Here is a 16,222-nt window from a genome sequence, read left to right on the forward strand (position 1 = left end):
ATTATTTTCAATAATTGTGTATGTCTATTTGAACGTGTTAAATTCTTTAATTTGTTCGCAAGTCATTATGTATACCCAAGGCACATTTTTTTCTTTCTGCCAATAATGGTGTTCTATTCTTAAAGAATAGAAAAAAAATGTTCTATTAATAATTTTAAAAAGGTACAATGCCATTCTCTCAATTTTTTCAAGCCCTTCTTTTCATTTGTTATCTCTTTTTGTCATCTTTTGAGTCATTTAAATGCTTATTAGCCTGAAGTGAACACAAAAAACCAGGAGGAATTGAATTCAAAGCAGTTTTCCTACCTGTCAGCCAGCACATTGAATAAAATTTTAATTATTGGGCTGGGCGCGGTGGCTCACGCCTGTAATCCTACCTCTCTGGGAGGCCGAGCCGGGCAGATCGTTTGAGTTCAGGAGTTCGAAACCAACCTGAGCAAGAGCGAGACCCCGTCTCTACTATAAATAGAAAGAAATTAATTGGCCAACTAATATATACAGAAAAAAATTAGCCGGGCATGGTGGCGCATGCCTGTAGTCCCAGCTACTCAGGAGGCTGAGGCAGGAGGATTGCTTGAGCCCAGGAGTTTGAGGTTGCTGTGAGCTAGGCTGATGCCATGGCACTCACTCTAGCCTGGGCAACAAAGCGAGACTCTGTCTCAAAAAAAAAAAAAAAAAAAAAAAAAATTAATTATTGGCTAAATTTGAATTTTGGAGGACAGCGTTCTTCAAATTCTATTTATTCATTTATAGATACTCTAGATCAGGCGTCCTCAAACTATGGCCCGAGGGCCACATGTGGATGTTTTTGCCTGTTTGTTTTTTTTTATTTCAAAATAAGATATGTGCAGTGCGCATAGGAATTTGTTCATAGTTTTTTCTAAACTGTAGTCCGGCCCTCCAATGGTCTGAGGGACAGTGAACTGGCCCCCTGTTTAAAAAGTTTGAGGACCCCTGCTCTACATTATTTGCATAATATTTGAGCTGGCTGTAATGAAAAATACTTGTTAACCATGTGTGAACTAATCACATAGCACGCATATAGTCTCGTTGATTTATTGATGTTAAAAAAAAATCTTTGCAGGTTTTTAAAAATAGTTCTTGAGTTTCTGTAAATAGCTAAATAGACTTGGAAAGGGGAAATAATTTGCCATTCAGAAAAATTTCTTCCCTTTGCTACAACTCTAAGGAATAATGGGTTTTATTTTTCCTCAATGTTTCCATGTTACATTTAAATGCCTTTGAAATCTCATTTTGCTGATTCTTAGAACAGTAAGTTGTTGTTCCTAAAGTAAAGCTGGGAACTGAAAATTGAATTCTGAAAGCATTAGCAACCACTTGCCCTTCTCTCCTTGTGTGCTGCCATTTTGGCTTGGAAGGCATATGTGTAAAAGATCAGTCTCTCTGTGTTATTCAGCTGGTTATCCCTACAAGCTGCAAAAGCTTCTGGCTTTGTAGTTCTCATGGCTTTCTACTAGGTTCTGTGGAGGATATTGAGATGAATTAGACACGGTCCCTTGACAATAGCTTACTGTTGTTTTTTTGTAATTTGATTCTTATGCACTTGAAGTTGAATCTGCCAACTCCTTTCCCCAAAGTGAAAGACCTAAGGTGCTAATCCCTACTCATTGATGGCAAATGCTAAATTGGAAGCAGCAGCTTAGAAATGCAAAACTCCTTATCCAATTACATTACAAGCTCTCTAAGCCAGTCGTGCCCAGCATCATCAGGGCCAGATCTCACTTTGGTAAAAATGATAGTGTAGTTTGAGTAAGTTCTGGGAAATCCTAAAATGCAAAGTCCATCCAAGGAAATAAAGTAGGAGCCAGGTTGAGGAAATACTTTGTTTTTGTTAAGTTCAGTGTATATAGAGCACTGGCTCTGGAGTCCATCAGATATAGATTTGAATCCTGGCGCCATGAATGTGTGACCCTGGACCTGCCTAAGCCTCAGTTTCCTCATCTGTAAAATGGAAATAATAAAAGAACCTCCCTTGCTGGGTTTTTGAGAGAATTAAATGAGATCATAGGTATAAAATGCTCAACTTGGAGTATAGTAATGCTTAAGGTAAGTGGTAAGAGAAAGTACAAGGCACTGTTTCCCCACTCAGCAGGTGTTTACCATCCTGCTGAGGTGACTAAGCAAACCACCCACATGCCACAGTGGATGGTAAAGACCTGTAAGGGCTCTCAATGAGAGAGGTAGGAGTTCAGGCTATTGCAAGAATAAGATGAGCCAAGGTGTGGATTGGGAACAAGCATGACCCAGTGGTCTCATGAAAAGTATTATTTTTCCATTAGCTGATTGCTTTAAGAAAGTTCAACATCTTGAATGCAATTTGGGTTTAGATTCTCATGTCAAGGTTTTCCCTGCAAACTAATCTTTGTAAAAAATACATTCACGTCTATTTTGCCAACTTGGGTTGTACTAATTGAAAAGATGACCCATGCTCCCCTGGCATCGTCATCAGATTATAGTAATTTAAAGTTTCAGTACTTGGAGTTCTTATTGGGGACAAGGGAAGAGATGAGCTGGTTAAAGGTAGTCATATTTAGAATGTCAAGTACTCTTTATTTTCTTTATTTGAACCTTCTGAAAAAGTTCTTTATAGTTATAATTCCTTTACTACCACCATGCCATGTAGGGTCCCCCTCTAGAAATCTCTAGTCTATGCTGGTGTTATTTTTCACTTCTGTGACTCACAACACAACTTTTTCTGCTCCTCATCTTCACACACCGCTCTTCACAGTTACGTGGTCTCTGATTTTATAGAGTTTATTAGCAAAAGTGGAAGACAAGATGAAATGATCTGAGACCACATATACTCATATGGTGAAATTCTTCCATTTGATCAGAAGGGGAATAGATGGACTCACATACTTTAGTGTGCAGTCACTTTCTTGGAGGAAAATGTGGCCATTGGACAGGATCACAGATGCACGAAAGCCAAGAGTGGCTTTAAGTTACAAGAGATTTTGTGATCAACTTGGGTTTATCTGCCTTCCCCACTAGACTGTGAGTTTCTCAAGGGCAAGGTCTGGTTCTTTGTACCTGTGGATTGCCAGGGGCTAGCACAGGGCCTGGACCTTAGTAGGGACTCAATAAACATATTGTACACTGAACAGTGAACTCATTTAGTTTTCTGTGCTGCCGGAAATTGCATGCCCCTGGAGGCCATTTTGAGTGCAAAATGTTATTTTAAGATATTCCCTGGAGAAGGCATTCTAATGTCTGCTACAAATGTCTGAAAGGAAAAGAGTTGAATGGCTAGGGGGTCTGGAGAAATTCCCAAGTGAGGGAGGTGAAGGAATGATAAGAAGGAGAGACTTACTTCTTTTTGAGTATGCTACTACTTTCCTAGAACTGTTGCTATTTTCCAGAAGATGATGTTCAGATGCAATTGAAACTGTAGTCTGACCACAACACTTGCTTCTAACCTTTGGGCTGAATCCTTCTCTTTCTTAAATCAGTTGTTGCCATGCTCCTTCTTGCACTAAAACTGAATTTGGAGGATGGGCTGGTAGCGTAGAGATGTTTTTGAATTGGCCCCGTGCCCACTGCTAAGCTTTCTGCCTGCTTTCTGGTCTCCCTCCCAGTGTGATAAAGGAGTGATTCTATGAAGCCAGTGTTCACTTTAGTCTTGCAGAAAAGACATTCTTAGAATTCTTAAGGAGAACTAGTTTCTAAAAGTAAAAGATTTACCATAAACTAATGACCTTTGATATAAGACCTCTTTCTAAGCAGAAGTAACCCAGGCTGATTTTTTTATTATTTGCAGAGAAATATTATGTGATTGTTATTGTGTTTTAAATGAAATTGAAATTATATGGATACATTTCTAATGATAGCATAAATAGGCTTGTTAGTCATGTGCGCTTTTGAATACATGAGTGGTTGGATGGTTGAATATATACATACATGTACATATTTACATATTTATTTTTAGGACTACAAGTATGGTTTTTATGTTTTTACATATATAGTTAAGATGATGACAGAGCAGTCATCCTTTACTGTGGGTATACAGGAACTACCACACAATCATAAAGTCTTAAGTTGTGGTGATGCTGTTAGTGACTCTCTTTAGGATCCGTTGTTTCCTCTTTGGACCAAGAAGCAGACTGCATCTGAATCTATACTGATCTCTGTCATTTCCTCTATTCTAGAAATTGAAAAGTGATCTCAATTTGTGGAATTGTGCATTTCTGGGGTTTACATATGGAAGTCCATTGAGATTTGGTCCTTAGTGGCCTAAGTAAGCATGGAAAAGTGTACTGTGTCCTAAACCACGGGACAAAAATTGGCATTTTAAATTTTATTTTGCTAGGGATTAGAAAAATGCTGATTCAGTCTCCTTTATGATATAAAGCTTTCTTTTACAATAAATGTATTTCAATGAAGAAGATAATTGGAAGAAAAATATGAAGTAAATGATAATATAAAAGGCGTGGCAAAAATCATGAGGATTGTATGTGAGTAAATTGAATTCAAGAAATACTGATAAGAAAAAGGATTAGGAGTTGGGAGACCTGGGTTTAAATCCTGGTTCTGCTACTAATGTAGACAGATGAACTTGAGCCTCTGAGCCAGTTTCTTCATGTATAAAGTTGAAATGATGGTATTTTCCTTGTCTACTTGACAGGTTTTTGGTAAGAATCAGGTTGGATGTATATGAAAGTGTTTTCTTAAGACTGAAAAGTGATCTTTAAATGAATTACAAAAACATAATATTTCTGGCAGAGTATTTCAAGAGGGCTTTGGAATCAGTGAATGAGAATTTTCAAAGATAAATCATTTTGTTTTGTTTTGTTTTCCCTATAGTGAAAACTGAGTAGGTTCCAAATTGAGGTTGACGGCTTTCCTGTCACTACTTAGGGAGAGAAGGCTGAAACATATGTTCGCTCCTCTCCAGATTGCATAAATGCCTTTGCCTTTTACTTAACACTACTTGAGAACTGTATGGAAGTTGCTATTATTTGAACGTTTAAAAAGTAGTATTTATTATAGCAGGTTTCTGGAGTTCTGAAAAAGCACCTTTGTAGGCCAATTAGTGGACAAATTGGCAGAAAGGTTAATTCACAAACCTGAGAGAAATGTTAATAATGTGTTCTTGTGTCTTCCATCCAGTGAATGCTCAGTATTAAGAGCTTGGAGTTGTGGCAGAAGCTTTATTTAGGGTAACCATATAAGTCTAATAATAGAATGGTAAAGATGAATAGGAAAGTTAGATAAGGGATATATGCTCTAGACTGCCGGGCAGAGCCACCATTAAATCATGATCATTCTCTACAGGTCAAAGGTTTTCTTTCCCTCTGATGCCCGCAGAGTTACAACTAAATTCAACTGGAAGGGAAATGTAGAGTTTCAGTCCCTTCTTCTCCTTTTTATTCTTAGAGAGATGAAGCCTGACTCATAGCCCTAGATCGTCTATTAGGGGAAGCTTTGTGGAACCCAGGATAGCCACACCAACTTGCCTGCAGTCGAGCTACCCCTGATAAAGAACATAGGAGTAAAGACCCAGAATGCTTAGTTTAATCAGTTTTGAATGAAAAGTGAAACCTTGTTTTTTATAACATGAACATGTGACCTTTAAAATATGTGGGGAGCTGTAAGTTTCATTTTTAGAAGGCATATACTGTACATTTAAACAAGTGATTCAGGAATTAGAGGACATTATGTTAAGTGAAATAAGCCAAACACAGAAAGACAAATACTGCATGTTCTCATTTATATGTGGAATTTAAGACATTTGAACTCACAGAAGCAGGGAGTAGAATGGTGGTTACTGGAGGGTGGGGAATGGAATGGAAGGGTGATAGTCAATGGGTATTAAAAACCTCAGACAGGAGGAATAAACTTGATTTTTTTTTTTTTTTTTTTGAGACAGAGTCTCGCTTTGTTGTCCAGGCTAGAGAGAGTGCCGTGGCGTCAGCCTAGCTCACAGCAACCTCAAACTCCTGGGCTCAAGCAATCCTCCTGCCTCAGCCTCCCGAGTAGCTGGGACTACAGGCATGAGCCACCATGCCCGGCTAATTTTTTTTTATATATATATCAGTTGGCCAATTAATTTCTTTCTATTTATAGTAGAGACGGGGTCTCGCTCTTGCTCAGGCTGGTTTTGAACTCCTGACCTTGAGCAATCCACCCGCCTCGGCCTCCCAAGAGCTAGGATTACAGGCGTGAGCCACCACGCCCGGCCTAAACTTGATTTTTTTCTGAGATTGATAGCACAGCATGCTGAATATAGCCAATAATTGAGTACTGTATATTTTAATATCACTAAGAATAAATTTCTCACGTTCTCATCACAAAAAAATGTTAAATATTTATGGTGATGGATATGTTAATCAGCTTAACTTAATCACTCCACATTGTATTAAAAAATCATGACACTACTTTGTACCCCCATAAACTGTACAACTATAATTTGTCAATATACAATTTAAACAATTAAAAAAAATAAACAAGTGATTCATTTTGACATATGCTTTTCCATATTAATTTCACAGCTCATTAGAGAGCTGAAGGAGGATTTTTTTTTCTTTTTTTGTCCTTTTTCAAATTTACTTGAAGTGTAGGTACTTGAAATCATTGTATAGAGAAATTAACCGATACTAATTCAACCGGTTAAACATTGAAATTTGAGGACTGTTTTCACAATCTGTATTGGGAATATAGTTCGCAACAAAAGCAAGACTTTTAGATTATTTTTAGTGCTTAAAGCTTATTTTCTTAGATAGGGCTTTATTCATTCAACTTCTCTGAGAAATTGATCACAGACTCCAAGTGTTAGATCTGGAAGCTGCAGTCGGTTTCCTTTCATTTGGGTCCATGAAGACATGGTAGCTATATGGCACACAGGGGTCAAATTTTCCTATCAGAAAATCTCTGAGTTCCCCCCAAAAGTTTTTTCCTTCTATTTCAACTCCTTTTGCACTGGTATTTGCAGACATGATAGGGATAATCAGTCTCCTTTGATCTTAAGGGTCTACAAATCCAAATTTAAGACTTGAAATAAAGTATATCTTTGTTAGGATCTTTTAGATTTGTTGAACACTGATCTCATTGGTTAGAGTGGTTTTCTTTAATCTTTCTAAGTAAATCTTATAGAGGAAATTCTCAGATGCCCTTCAGATATGGAATTTTGATATAACTATGCCCTATTGTGAACCACGTATAAAAACTGTTCTCAAAGGATTGTATGGACTGTCTCAATTCTGTGTACACAAATATAAATCCTGATTCTATTATAATATTGTTTTAATATATCTTAAATTTGTGTTTTCTATATATAGTTTTCATTATAAAATTTTAAGAAAATAATTTCATTTAAATAAAACATTATTATTAAAAATCACTAATATATGCTCACCTTGGTATAGAATAGAATGTTGAGACATGGCTCTGATTGAATGTGAATATCTCAAACTTCATTCGACAATTAGTGATTGGATACCTACCATGTGCTAGGTACTGTTCTAGGGGCTGGGGCAGTGAACAAATAAAAGAAAATTCCTGCCCACAAATAGGCAGAGAGGTGAAATAGATGGTATATCAGATTGCGGTAAGTTCAATGAAGGAAAAAAAATGATAGGAGGGTAGATAGTGGGTTCCCATTCCAAGTTCACTACCTTGCATACTGGTATATGTGTATTTCTGAGGGAAGGAAAGGCCTGACTCATAGGCCTAGAGGATGGATAAAGAGAAGAGCCTTTGCAGCCGCAGACCTGGGTTTGAATTCCATCTCTGAAGGCAGGCAAGTTACTTAAGTCCAGAGACTCCTCATCTGTAAAACAAGGCTAATGATTAAACCTATTTCATAGGGTTGTTATGAGTATTACATTAGAAAATGTACACAAAGCACTTAGCACAGTGCCTGGCATATAGAAAGGGCTCACTAAACGCAGACTATTATTATTACTTTTGTTAATAAGTCATATCCTTGCTCTCTGAGAATTGCTCACCCTGCTCCTTGGAACTTTAGTCTCAAGCCGGGCCACCAATGGCCAGCTCATCTAGTAGTCTTACAGGGATCCATTGACTTTGCCACCTGGAACCCCACCCTTTCATGCTCTGTCCACAGGAACAAGCATCTCCAATAACCACGCTTGCCCCAGCTATGCTGGAACTTGGTACACCCTTTGCACAGTGTGCCTGGTACAGAATGGACACATGAATGTTGGTACTTTCTCCCGTTGAATTATCCAGTGAATAGTGCAGATTCAGCAAATACAACCAACAGGCTTCCAAATACACTGCTTTTTGTTTTACTTAAAATTCAGTAAATTCTTGGAAGGCACACAGATAAGCAGAATACGATGGCATTATCTCTTCAGAACTCTTGTCTTTAGCAACGGGGAGTCTGTGTATGTCTGCATTTGTTTGGTGTGTGTCTGGTTATGAAGACTATTTCTCTTGTGTAACTATTTTAAGTACTTATTGGCATCAACGCTCCCTTATTTTGTGAAATAATGTATCTTTAGTACATGGGAAAAAATTGATCTCTTGGGAGTTCGACCACAGTAACTTTATTTTTGTCTCTTATACAGGAAAAGGCCAAAGTTGTGGAGCCTCTGGACTATGAGAATGTTATCACCCAAAGAAAAACCCAGATTTACAGTGACCCCCTCAGAGACTTGCTTATGTTTCCGATGGAAGATATATCTGTGAGTTCACAAGCACATCTTTAAAGAAAAAAGCCTACATTTTCCAAGCCAGTTCTTACAGCAGCCATGGTTCTTTGTCTTCTAGATCTCAGTGATAGGTCGTCAGCGCAGAACGGTGCAGTCCACTGTACCAGAGGATGCTGAAAAGAGGGCCCAGAGTTTATTTGTCAAAGAGGTAAGGGGCTCAAAGGCCGCAGAAGGACATCATCATATATTTAAAATATATAAAATATTTCTATATATTTATATATTTGCAATTTACATATTTATAAATACATATAAAATATAGATTTACAAATGTTTCCTTTAACGTAAAGGGAAAATAAAATTACTAAAATTAACTGACCTATATAAGAAGAAGTCTATATGATGTGATATAGAGGAAACAGCTTAAACAGTTTCACAAGTAGCACATGTTCTTAGTATTTCTTTTTTGGATTTGAATACTCTCTGTACTGGGACTCAGTATTCAAAAGGGTGCATGAATTGGGATTTATTGCCACCAATTGGGTTAGAGAGACACAGTTAATCCCCAAAGGGAGATTCCAGTACCAGCATTTCCCAAATACTTTTTAAAAGTCTGTCAGCATATTACTGGACTTGTAAAAAGTGGATATATGTGTACTTTTCCTATATTTCAAATTAAAGATTCCTATTTTCTTTTAGTGTATTAAAACCTATAGCACAGATTGGCACGTGGTTAACTACAAGTATGAAGACTTTTCTGGGGACTTTCGAATGTTGCCATGGTAAGTTTAGAATTCCAGGGGAACATTCAAGAGGAGAATTATTAAACCTTTTTACCTTTTTAAAACTGCTTATGAAACTTTTCAGTTACAATTTATAACAAAGCAAACCTTCAGGCAACTGAATATGTTTTAACTTTGCTCATTGAAGTTCTTTCCAAACTTTCTGGCTTTGGTGCATCTCTATTGATCATGAACTAATCTTTAACTGATGCTGTATAATGTTAGCATTTTCCAGTGGTGTCAGTGAAAAATCTAGAAGATATCTGGCTGAACTTGATGACCCCAGACATCCCTTGAAAAAAGTACATCTCTTTCAATTGAGTTGAAGGAATGGTATGAGCACACTGGCCCAGGAGCCAGACTGTCAGAGTTCACATCTTTTTTTTTTTTTTGAGACAGAGTCTCGCTTTGTTGCCCAGGTTAGAGTGAGTGCCGTGGCGTCAGCCTAGCTCACAGCAACCTCAGCCTCCTGGGCTCAAGCAATCCTGCTGCCTCAGCCTCCCAAGTAGCTGGGACTACAGGCATGTGCTACCATGCCCGGCTAATTTTTTCTATATATATTAGTTGGCCAATTAATTTCTTTATGTTTTTGTAGTAGAGACGGGGTCTCGCTCTTGCTCAGGCTGGTTTCGAACTCCTTACCTCGAGCAATCCGCCCGCCTCAGCCTTCCAATAGGATTACAGGCGTGAGCCACCGCGCCCGGTCAGAGTTCACATCTTATTTCTGCCAGCTAGTAAGCTGGATTACCTTGGACCACTCACTCAACCTATTTGAGTTCTCCATTTTCTCATCTGTAGTACTACTACAGGATATCATATGGAAAATGCCTTTGGAAAAACTAATGGAGAAATAAAGACATTTGTGTAGCCTTTTGTAGGTTTCAAAGCACTTTCTCAGAGAAAAAAACTGAGTCCTAATATGAGCTGTTCAAGGTTATACAGTGCACAGATGGAAGAACCAGAATTATACTGTGTTGCTTTTTGACCTGGGAAAAGATAAGATTCTGCAACCACTAACAGCTCTGGCAAAGATTTCTTAGCAACTTGTGCCCTCTCTGACTAGGCTTGGTTATGGCTTTGCTGTTGGCTGCTCATGTGGAAGTCCTTAGAGAAAAAGTAATGTTAGTTTACTCAGAGGGGAGAATCTGAGTTTGGAAAAGAGAAAGGGATTTCTCCTTCTCATGTCTTGGCATTTTCTTCTTGTGAAAGAAAGAAATCTATGCATCTTGCTTTTGTTTATTGTTTTATTTTGGTTAGTTCTGTTCAGTGTCTAATTCTCTTACATTTTCAGCAAATCTCTGAGACCAGAAAAGATTCCTAATCATGTATTTGAGATCGATGAGGACTGTGAGAAAGATGAGGTGAGGATGGGGGCAATGTTGGGGGCAAGGGCACTGGTTTCTTTCTTTCTTTATTGGACAGAGTCTTGCTCTGTCACTGGAGCTAGAGTGCAGTGGCGTCATCAGAGTTCACTGCAACCTCAAACTCCTGGGTTCAAGCGATCCTTCTGCCTCAGCCTCCCGAGTAACTGGGACTACAGGCACACACCAAGACGCTTGGCTAGTTTTTCTGTTTTTGGTAGAGACAGTCTTGCTCTTGGTCAGGCTGGTCTTAAACTCTTAAATTCAAGTGATACTCCTACCTGGCCTCCGAGTGCTAGGATTACAGGTGTGAGCCACTGCACCCTTCCCGTGTTGGTTTCTTCATGATCACTTCTGCTGAAAAAGATTGCAGAGGGGATTCCTTGACAAAAGATGAGGGAAAGAATTGTTTTTGAAGGGTCTGTGGACACTTTCAAACTCAGTATCTTTTAATTTTTTAAAAACTATTACATTTCCAAATGGGGCTTAGGAAAAATCAGGTGAAATGGGCTGTTATTTATATGTATAAACATGCCCCCCACCACCTGTGGGACATGCTCGTGAGTTGCTTTTCTCACGTTGGGTATGTGGAATGGTGATTCATCTGGACTCTTCTGCCTCATAGATCCCTCTTGGGACAGATGGCCCGGATGTCTGTGACATTTCGAGGTACAGTTTGACTGCTTACATAATGCAGAAGACTTTCCCAGAAGAGAACTCACACTATTCAGTAAATATTGAGTGCCTACTGTATGCACAGCACAATGACTTGCATTCTACAGTCGATTTTAAATCTTCATGGGGAAAAGAGGTCTTTATGCTTTAATGAGGAAATGGGGTGGGGCCTAGTTCTGTGCCCCCCAAATGTTTGACTAATTAGATGGCAAGCTGGCTGCTGTTTTACTGATGGTTTTTGCTCTGTTTCAGGACTCGTCGTCTTTATGTTCTCAGAAAGGAGGTGTAATAAAACAAGGCTGGTTGCATAAAGCAAATGTAAATAGCACCATCACAGTTACCATGAAGGTAGGAAGTCATTATTATATTATTCAATCATTTTAAGGATATTGGTATAAGTAGCCTGTCTGGAAACAATATTTATTTTACAATGAGTTCTAGGGGAAAAGTCTTTAATGAGAGGATTCTCACAGATGCATGGAATTTTAAAAATCTGAAACTTCAGGATAAATTTAGAAGTGCCACTTTTCAAGGAAATATAATTATTATCTTTTGGATCAGGAAGTTTAAAAAGGAGGCTGTCAGTTGAATGAAGAAAATAGCTTTGTATAAAAAGGGGGGCATTGAAGGGTCATATGTAGAAATGAATTTAATGAGTGGAAGGATAGAGTAATCAGTTTCTTTAGCAAATATTAAGTGCTCATTACATACTGGTCACTGTGGGGAAATATATGGATATCTAATATGGAGTCCCTGCTCTCCAGTAGCCTCCAGACTAGATAAGAAATATACCAAATTAACTGCTATACAAAGTGGTACCTTAATGTGGTCAGAACAGCCTAGCTAGAAAGTTTTGTAGATTGACCATGAGAGTGAGTTTGTGTAAGGGCTTTGTGTGAGACAAAAGAAGAAACGATGAAAGGGATAAACTTGTCCAGAGCCTTGTATGCCTTGGATGTGAGGTTGCCTTTTGTTTGGGAGGCCGTGAAGAGCCATTAAAATCCAAAGGAAAGGCTAACAAGCTACTTGAAGATTTTGAGCAGAGAAACAAATCATGCTCAGTTACCAAATATAACTGTTCTTTCAGATATTCAATATAAGATCATGTGGTTTGCTGAGGATGATTCACACTTCCATTAAGTATTGAAGGTCATTCTATCTTTCACATAGCCTGCAAGTGGAAACCATGGGTGTCTACCAAGGGAAGACTCAAATTTTATCTTAATTTAATATTTTGCCTGCTGCTTTCCCTTTAGTGGTCATGTCCTGTTCTCAGTTTCATTTTTAAGCCCTGAAAATAATGAATGCAAGTTGTAGGATGCTTCCTATATATCTCCTGCACTTAAGCATGGGCCTCCGCATGAGGTGATAATAAGAGAACCCACATATTGAGGACTTAATATGTACCAGGCACCATACTGAGTGTTTTATGGTCTGTATCATTAGTCCTCGTGGCAACTCTATGAGATAACTACCATCATTATTCTTGGTTTACAGATGTGGAAAGTGAGGTTCAGAGAAATTCAATAATTAACCCAAGGTTACACAGCTCTAAGATTTCAGAGGTGGGATTTGAACCCACTAAGCAGGCTGATGTCAGAGACTGTGCTCTTAACTGGTATGCCATCAATGCTTACTAGCTGAGCGAGACTCAAGTCTTTATTATCTCCTGTCAGAGGTATCAATTTCAGAAATGCATATGTCAGTGTTTTGTGGATTATCAGAAAATGTTCTACAGATTTTTATTCCACTCCCCCCTAACATTCTCAAAATATTAAAATATTTAACCCATACTTAAGCTTTATCCCAACATAAGGTAAATATATGAAAATTTGGATTGATAAAAGAAGATGCTAGGAAGTTAATATCTTTACAAAACAATTCATCACAGATTCTTTTATTTATTTTTTTTTTTTGAGACAGAGTCTGGCTTTGTTTCCCAGGCTAGAGTGAGTGCCATGGCATCAGCCTAGCTCACAGCAACCTCAACCTCCTGGGCTCAAGCAATCCTGCTGCCTCAGCCTCCCGAGTATCTGGGACTACAGGCATGCGCCACCATGCCCGGCTAATTTTTTCTATATATATTAGTTGCCCAATTAATTTCTTTCTATTTATAGTAGAGACGGGGTCTCACTCTTGCTCAGGCTGGTTTCGAACTCCTGACCTTGAGCAATCCTCCCGCCTCAGCCTCCCAGAGTGCTAGGATTACAGGCATGAGCCACCGCGCCCGGCCCATCACAGATTCTTTTAAATGGCTTCTTTAATGGCTTTTAATTATAATTTACTTTACATACAACTTTTCAATTTTTTAGGAGCCCATATATTGTATATTAAAATACAGTTGCCTATTAAAAAGTTCATGCTTTATATTTCTTTCATAATTTGTGAAATACAGATTGATGTTGTAGGAAGAAGAATGCCCCCTCAAATATGCCCATATCCTAATCCCTGGAATCTATAAATGTTCCCTTACAATGCAAAGGGGAATTAAAATTGCTATCAGCCATGGCCGGGCGCAGTGGCTCACGCCTGTAATCCTAGCTCTCTGGGAGGCCGAGGCGGGCGGATCCTTTGAGTTCAGGAGTTCGAAACCAACCTGAGCAAGAGCGAGACCCCATCTCTACTATAAATAGAAACAAATTAATTGGCCAACTAATATATATACAAAAAAATTAGCCGGGCGTGGTGGTGCATGCCTGTAGTCCCAGCTACTCAGGAGGCTGAGGCAGAAGGATCGCTTGAGCCCAGGAGTTTGAGGTTGCTGTGAGCTAGGCTGACACCACGGCACTCACTCTAGCCTGGGCAACAAAGTGAGACTCTGTCTCAAAAAAAAAAAAAATTGCTATCAGCCAGTAGGGAGGTTATCCTAAAGTATGCAGGTGGCCTCTGTGTAATTACAAGGACCCCATAAGTTGAAGAGGAAGGCAGAAAAGGAGAGACAGGGAAAGAGATGTGAGAACAGCAGCAGGTTCAAACAGAGATGCTATGTTGCTGGGTTCGAAGATGGAGAAAGGATTCATAGCCCAATAAATACAGGCAGCTTCTAGAAGCCAGAAAAGGCAAGGAAATGGATTCTCCCCTAGAGCATCCAGAAGGAAGCACGACTGTGCAGAAACCTTCATTTTAGCTTGCTCATGAAGACCCATGTGAGACTTCTAACCTACAGAATTAGAAGCTAATGAATTTGTGTTTTAAGCCACTACATTTGTGGAAATTTGTTACAGTGACAATAGAAAACTAATACAATCAGGTAGTCAAAGATTGATTGTTCAGCTTGTTTATTTTCTATCCCTAAGGTTGAAAACCCCAGCACTTGCTGGGGCCAGGCAGGAGCCATAAATTCATGGAGTGGGTGGCGGCTCTGAAGCAACCTGGTGACCGCATGGCCTAGCTGAAGGGGAACAGCTGCCATTTGTCTCCAGCTAATTGTTGCTTTGCCTCATTTTATTCCCAGCTATTTATATTTTGGCCATTTATTTATTTTGTGTGTGAGATATAATTCACATATCATAAAAACATTTCTTTCTTTTTAAAACCTCTACCAAACAGTAGATAAGGGAAGAAAAGGGAGACTAAACCAAAATGGTGATATGAAGCTACACAGCTTTAAAAAAAATTAATGGGAAATACTTTGAAATGCAAAGGCCATATTGAAGTTTGGGAATTGTCTCTGGTTACAGATTTCACTTATCCTCGCTCTTTTCCATTATGGATTATGGACCTCCATTTTGGATTTCTGGGAGCTAAATATATATCCTGTACTCTTCTGGTTTCATGGCCTAAGCTGTAGCAGAAGTATTGTATTTCAGGATTTGTTACAGCTAGGATGGGCATGAGAGGAGGGTTCAGCCAGAATGTTCTGAGGGATTTTGCCAAGATTGTGTTTTCCTCTAAGAATTGCATTTAACTGATATTTAGTTCAACATTATTGAAATTAGTTGGACTGGGATGTTTACTTTCACAGTTTTACCATGCTCTCTTTCTGTATAAATACAGGATGTGTGAGTATACAGGGCAGAGGAATGGGGAAAGGGGTAGCAGTTGCCAGGCTAGAACTTGGAATGAGGGCCAAAGCAGAAGTCCAGGCCTATGAACCAAGGCACACTGGGGGACTCTAGTTTGTTACTTTAGGTGGCTTAGGGTGGGGGATCATCTAAGTTCTTCCTGCTTCAAACCTATATCGGTTCAGGCATAGGAGAGAGGCCAAACGTAAGGGTGGGGTGCATAGCTGGCCCAGCTCTTGGAAAGTTGGGACAGGCAGAGGAAGAAGACCTGAGGCAAAGGGCTGATAAGAGTTTGAGCCATTCTGAATTGGAAATTTCTATATATTTGTTTTGCTGTGTTAATCTTTGAAGTGAAGAATATTAATGAAGCTCACAAGCAAATGGGAAGATGACTCAGGTGTGCTATTATCTGAGTCATTTCCCCAATGCACTAGACAGATTTACCCTTGCTGCATGTGGAGTCCCCTGCCTGCTAGGACCTACCCCAGCACACACTTGTGAGAAGGTTTGGTGGCTTTAGCAACCAGCACCACAGGACAAAAAGTCACAGAGTTGAGAGCAAAGAACCTTTTCTTATTGGAAAATCCAAGCTTTGATAGTGCCTACAAACATAACACAGACTAGCTAAAAAGCTACAGCAGTAGGATCTGGGTATTAATTGTGACTCATTAGCAAATAACAGCCTACAGAAGCCACACATCTTCCCTCTTGTTTTATCTGAACCTCCTTAATGCACTGTGGTTTGACAGATCCCTTTGAGGTTGATA

General features: G+C 39.0%; 1 protein-coding gene across 2 annotated transcripts in view; it reads left to right on the top strand.

Moving 5' to 3' along the window:
* Nucleotides 1–16,222, top strand: part of DOCK11 (dedicator of cytokinesis 11) — a 177,445-nt gene that overhangs the window by 36,057 nt on the left and 125,166 nt on the right. For both annotated transcript variants that reach the window (XM_012739482.3, XM_012739489.3), the window contains exons 2-6: nucleotides 8,550–8,666; nucleotides 8,752–8,841; nucleotides 9,333–9,415; nucleotides 10,707–10,776; nucleotides 11,704–11,799. In XM_012739482.3, the coding sequence (XP_012594936.2) occupies nucleotides 8,550–8,666; nucleotides 8,752–8,841; nucleotides 9,333–9,415; nucleotides 10,707–10,776; nucleotides 11,704–11,799 (456 nt within the window). The remainder of the gene's footprint in view (nucleotides 1–8,549; nucleotides 8,667–8,751; nucleotides 8,842–9,332; nucleotides 9,416–10,706; nucleotides 10,777–11,703; nucleotides 11,800–16,222) is intronic.

The sequence above is a fragment of the Microcebus murinus genome, chromosome X (assembly GCF_040939455.1).
Source record: "Microcebus murinus isolate Inina chromosome X, M.murinus_Inina_mat1.0, whole genome shotgun sequence".
NCBI classification, from domain to species: domain Eukaryota; kingdom Metazoa; phylum Chordata; class Mammalia; order Primates; family Cheirogaleidae; genus Microcebus; species Microcebus murinus.